We start from the raw sequence: 4,622 nt of genomic DNA, 5'->3' as shown, positions 1-4,622 counted from the left end.
GGGACCTGGAAGAGGCCACGCTGCAGCACGAAGCCACGGCTGCCGCCCTGCGCAAGAAGCACGCGGACAGCACCGCTGAGCTGGGGGAGCAGATCGACAACCTGCAACGTGTGAAGCAGAAGCTGGAGAAGGAGAAGAGTGAGCTGAAGATGGAGATTGATGACTTGGCCAGCAACATGGAGTCTGTCTCCAAAGCCAAGGTACACAAATATTTCTTCTCATTAATTGAAACATAATCAAATATTTATATTTTAACACAGAAATTTTAGTTAGTCATATTTTAAAATAAATTATTGCACTTCACAACTTCAAATACAAATGTGTTTAAAAATTTTAGTATTATTTAAATAATTTTTATATCCTTTGGTTGAGAGCTAATAACTTCACCTGTAACACCTAACCTAAGGAACTCCGGGGGCTCATTGCTTGGTTCAGAATATTACAAATGAGAGGCACTGACCATATTGCTTTATAGTTTCTTCTAAAATAAGAATTATTCCTATAATTGAAATTGCCATTTCCTTTTTATTCCTATTTTACTTTTCTTTCCTTTAATACTTCAATGATATAATCTCTGAGAGACAAACAGAATTTAAAATTAATTCTTCATTTTACAGTGTGACATCATTCTTTTTATCTATTGAAAATAGATTAGTGAAAATTAAGAAATTATAGAATCATAGAATGGTTTGGGTTTGAAGGCAGTTTAGAGGTCAACTCATTTCATCTGCCCTGCAATGGGCAGGGAATATACAGCTGTTGGAATTGGGGACACAAACTTCATATAAATATGTATCAGTTAACTGAGAAATTCTGGCTTTTCATTCATTCTTTCTTCCTTCATAAGACTTCAGATTCTCACAGTTTATGAGCTGAACCAATAAACATCTTTCCTGCCATTCCTCATGCAAACAGGCAAATCTAGAGAAGATGTGTCGTTCCCTTGAAGATCAACTCAGTGAAATTAAGACAAAGGAGGAGGAACAGCAGCGCATAATTAACGACATTAGTGCTCAAAGAGCTCGGCTACAAACGGAAGCCGGTAAGGCATTTGTGTTTTTAAGAGAATATTGTATATTACCTGAGTCCTTTAAAAAAAAACAACATAAAAAGCACCAGGAGTCTTTTGTTTAACTCATAATATTTTCATGTGGGTATTTATTATCAAGATGAACACTTTTACATACGTTTTTTTACGCATCTGAACACTCCCAGGTGAATATTCACGCCAGGTAGATGAGAAAGATGCTCTGATTTCTCAGCTGTCAAGAGGCAAACAGGCTTTCACCCAACAGATTGAGGAACTCAAAAGGCATCTAGAGGAAGAGATAAAGGTAAGAAGGCTCTCCAAATTCTTTGTTGTCCATTGGATTCCTTCTGTCTGGGAGAAGCTTTAGACACATATGAAATAACAGAATCAACAAAAGGGAGGGAAAAAACCACTTAGGTAATACAGTGTAAACCTTACCATACCAGTTTTGTTCCTCCTTCCCCACAGTCTATGTGTTAATTATTTTGCAAATCCCCAGACCTTCCACTGCCATTCAGTAGCTTGCCCATCAGGCAAGGAGATTTCCCAGGATATTTCCGTTCATTTTTACACTGTTTTTTTTTTTTTCCCCTAGGCCAAGAATGCCCTGGCCCACGCCCTGCAGTCCGCTCGCCACGACTGTGACTTGCTCCGGGAACAATATGAGGAGGAGCAGGAGGCCAAGGGGGAGCTGCAGAGAGCCCTGTCCAAGGCCAACAGCGAGGTGGCTCAGTGGAGAACCAAATACGAGACAGACGCCATTCAGCGCACGGAGGAGCTCGAGGAGGCCAAGTACGTGGGGAAGTCGGATGGCAAATGATGGGAAAAGATGGAAACTGGTCAAGGGAAATTGGAATCTCTGAGAGTGGGTTAAGACAAGAGTGAGATGAGGCATCCAGGTTATACTGTCTTTGTGAAAAATGGGGAGAGATGGAGGGAGAGAAAAAGAGATTGGAAGGGGAAACATAGACTTCAGGTCTAGAAGGGCTAAGACAGTCCTGATCCTCCGCAAGTGATAAGACACAGAAGTGATAGATCTTGTTAGCTGCATGCACTCATGGACAATAAAAATTATTGTGGAAAGCATTTGGATCAAAACCTCCAAAGTGAAAAACTCATGACAGTAAAAGAAGTAATGTCCTTCCAAACTCTAACATGGCACTGTGCTTCTCACCTCCCAGGAAGAAGCTGGCCCAGCGTCTGCAGGATGCAGAGGAACATGTTGAGGCTGTCAATGCCAAATGTGCCTCCCTGGAAAAGACAAAGCAGAGGCTGCAGAATGAAGTGGAGGACCTGATGATTGATGTGGAGAGATCCAATGCTGCCTGTGCTGCTCTGGATAAGAAGCAGAAGAACTTTGACAAGGTCTTTTGGCCTCCAGCACCAGCACTCCTGGCCAGAGCATGCCCCTGGGATGGCCACAGCCCCACTCACACCCCGTTTCTCTTCAGATCCTGGCAGAATGGAAGCAGAAGTATGAGGAAACACAGGCTGAGCTGGAGGCCTCGCAGAAGGAGTCGCGCTCTCTGAGCACGGAGCTGTTCAAGATGAAGAATGCCTATGAGGAGTCCTTGGACCACCTGGAAACAATGAAGCGGGAGAACAAGAACTTGCAGCGTAAGTCCCTGGCCCTCTGCTCCCCTCACTGCCCTTTCTCACCATCAGCCATGACCACCATTGTTCATGGCTCTGTGCCTGCAGATCTGCAGAGGTGCCTGTCACCTTGGTGGGACAGGATCCTTCCCATTCTGCTCTGTGCCTGACCTTGCCATTGATCTTTGTTCCCACAGAGGAGATTTCCGACCTCACGGAGCAGATTGCAGAGGGAGGGAAAGCGATTCATGAGCTGGAGAAAGTGAAGAAGCAGATTGAGCAGGAGAAATCTGAACTGCAAGCCTCCCTGGAGGAAGCTGAGGTACACAGCATTATTTCTATCTCTCTTATGCCTCTTGGATCGCTCTCTTGTTTATCCCATTCCCAGACAAAAGAGGAGAAGAGGTCTTAAAAAAGTGGAGATATTATCTAAACATAGCATTCTTTTTCACTCAATGCTTCAGGTTCAACATCTGTCACATGAAAGGTGTTCTTATTTTTTCTTGTGCAGGCCTCCCTGGAACATGAAGAGGGGAAGATCCTGCGCCTGCAGCTTGAACTCAACCAAGTGAAGGCTGAGATTGACAGGAAGGTAGCAGAGAAAGATGAGGAGATCGAACAGATGAAGAGAAATCACCAGCGAGTTGTGGACTCCATGCAGAGCACTCTGGATGCTGAGATCAGGAGCAGGAATGAGGCCCTGAGGCTGAAGAAGAAGATGGAGGGAGACCTAAATGAAATAGAAATCCAGCTGAGCCATGCAAACCGCCAGGCTGCAGAGGCACAGAAGAACCTCAGAAATACACAGGGAGTGCTCAAGGTCTCTTGAACAGATATTGCCTACAGAGAAATATCTTGGTTAATACTTTCAGTCCACAGGAGATCTAAATCTGCTTATAATTTCTTTCTATGGCTCTACAGGACACCCAGATCCATCTGGATGATGCTCTCAGGTCACAGGAGGACCTGAAGGAGCAGGTGGCCATGGTGGAGCGCAGAGCAAACCTGCTGCAGGCTGAAGTTGAGGAGCTCCGGGCAGCCCTGGAGCAGACGGAGAGGTCGAGGAAAGTGGCTGAGCAGGAACTAATGGATGCCAGCGAGCGTGTGCAACTCCTCCATAGCCAGGTGAGGTCATTTGGTGAGGAATAATACTCCTGGTAACTGGGAAAACACTTTAATACTTTATTCCAGTCACCACTAGAAACTCAACTTAGAGGAAGACAGTCTACCTGTCTGGAGTATTCATCACATTACTTAAAGAGATCTTTGCTGAAATCAGTGTGTGCACTGGTGGTTCTCCCAGGCTGACAATGACACACATGCTTCCACTTCATTTGCATTCTCAGACACTTTATTCACAGTGACATGCCAAGTTCTCTGTGCAGTCAGGGAATGGAACCCTGAGACCACAGCCACATTCACTCATTGCTGACTGAAATGTAGCACTGAGGAATCCTCATGTACTTTTTTACTAGCAAGGAACTGGGGATGAATTCCTCTGGCTTGTTTTAGCATTTATTAAGCAGAATTTGACATGAGCTGTGTGTCATAAGAGCCACTGAGCAATCAAGTACTGAAATCTACAGAAAGTGTCCAATTTCAAGTAATGGAATGTTTTGGGAAGGAATTCATTCCATCTACATTCAAAATTTTTCCTCTTTTCAGTTGTTGAGAGTGGATTACTCTTCCCCAATGCTGAAGAGGAGGCATTTCATTGACTTTTCTCTTACTCTATTTTTGTTACTTTCCTGTGCCTGCCTTGGTGGAAGACATGTGGCACAATCTATATTAAAAAAACCACTTATGCTGTACTTGATATGATACTGCAAGCTAACAAAAACAAAATCATGTTCATGCTCTTCAACAGAACACCAGCCTGATCAACACCAAGAAGAAGCTGGAAACGGACATTGCCCAGATCCAGGGTGAAATGGAGGACACCATCCAGGAAGCCCGCAATGCTGAGGAGAAGGCCAAGAAGGCCATCACAGATGTGAGT

At 44.3% G+C, this 4,622-nt stretch overlaps 1 protein-coding gene across 1 annotated transcript in view; it reads left to right on the top strand.

Annotated features, from left to right (window-relative positions):
- Positions 1-4,622, top strand: part of LOC107212294 (myosin-1B-like) — a 15,005-nt gene that overhangs the window by 9,035 nt on the left and 1,348 nt on the right. Inside the window, exons 16-25 of the mRNA XM_019008487.2 lie at positions 1-200; positions 916-1,042; positions 1,216-1,334; positions 1,626-1,822; positions 2,212-2,395; positions 2,482-2,647; positions 2,821-2,945; positions 3,135-3,443; positions 3,545-3,748; positions 4,491-4,616. Coding sequence (XP_018864032.1) covers positions 1-200; positions 916-1,042; positions 1,216-1,334; positions 1,626-1,822; positions 2,212-2,395; positions 2,482-2,647; positions 2,821-2,945; positions 3,135-3,443; positions 3,545-3,748; positions 4,491-4,616 — 1,757 coding nt within the window. The remainder of the gene's footprint in view (positions 201-915; positions 1,043-1,215; positions 1,335-1,625; positions 1,823-2,211; positions 2,396-2,481; positions 2,648-2,820; positions 2,946-3,134; positions 3,444-3,544; positions 3,749-4,490; positions 4,617-4,622) is intronic.

This window comes from Parus major, chromosome 18 (genome assembly GCF_001522545.3).
Source record: "Parus major isolate Abel chromosome 18, Parus_major1.1, whole genome shotgun sequence".
Classification (NCBI taxonomy): domain Eukaryota; kingdom Metazoa; phylum Chordata; class Aves; order Passeriformes; family Paridae; genus Parus; species Parus major.
Note: the sequence above shows the minus strand (reverse complement) of the source record. Positions and strands in the feature narration are given on the sequence as shown.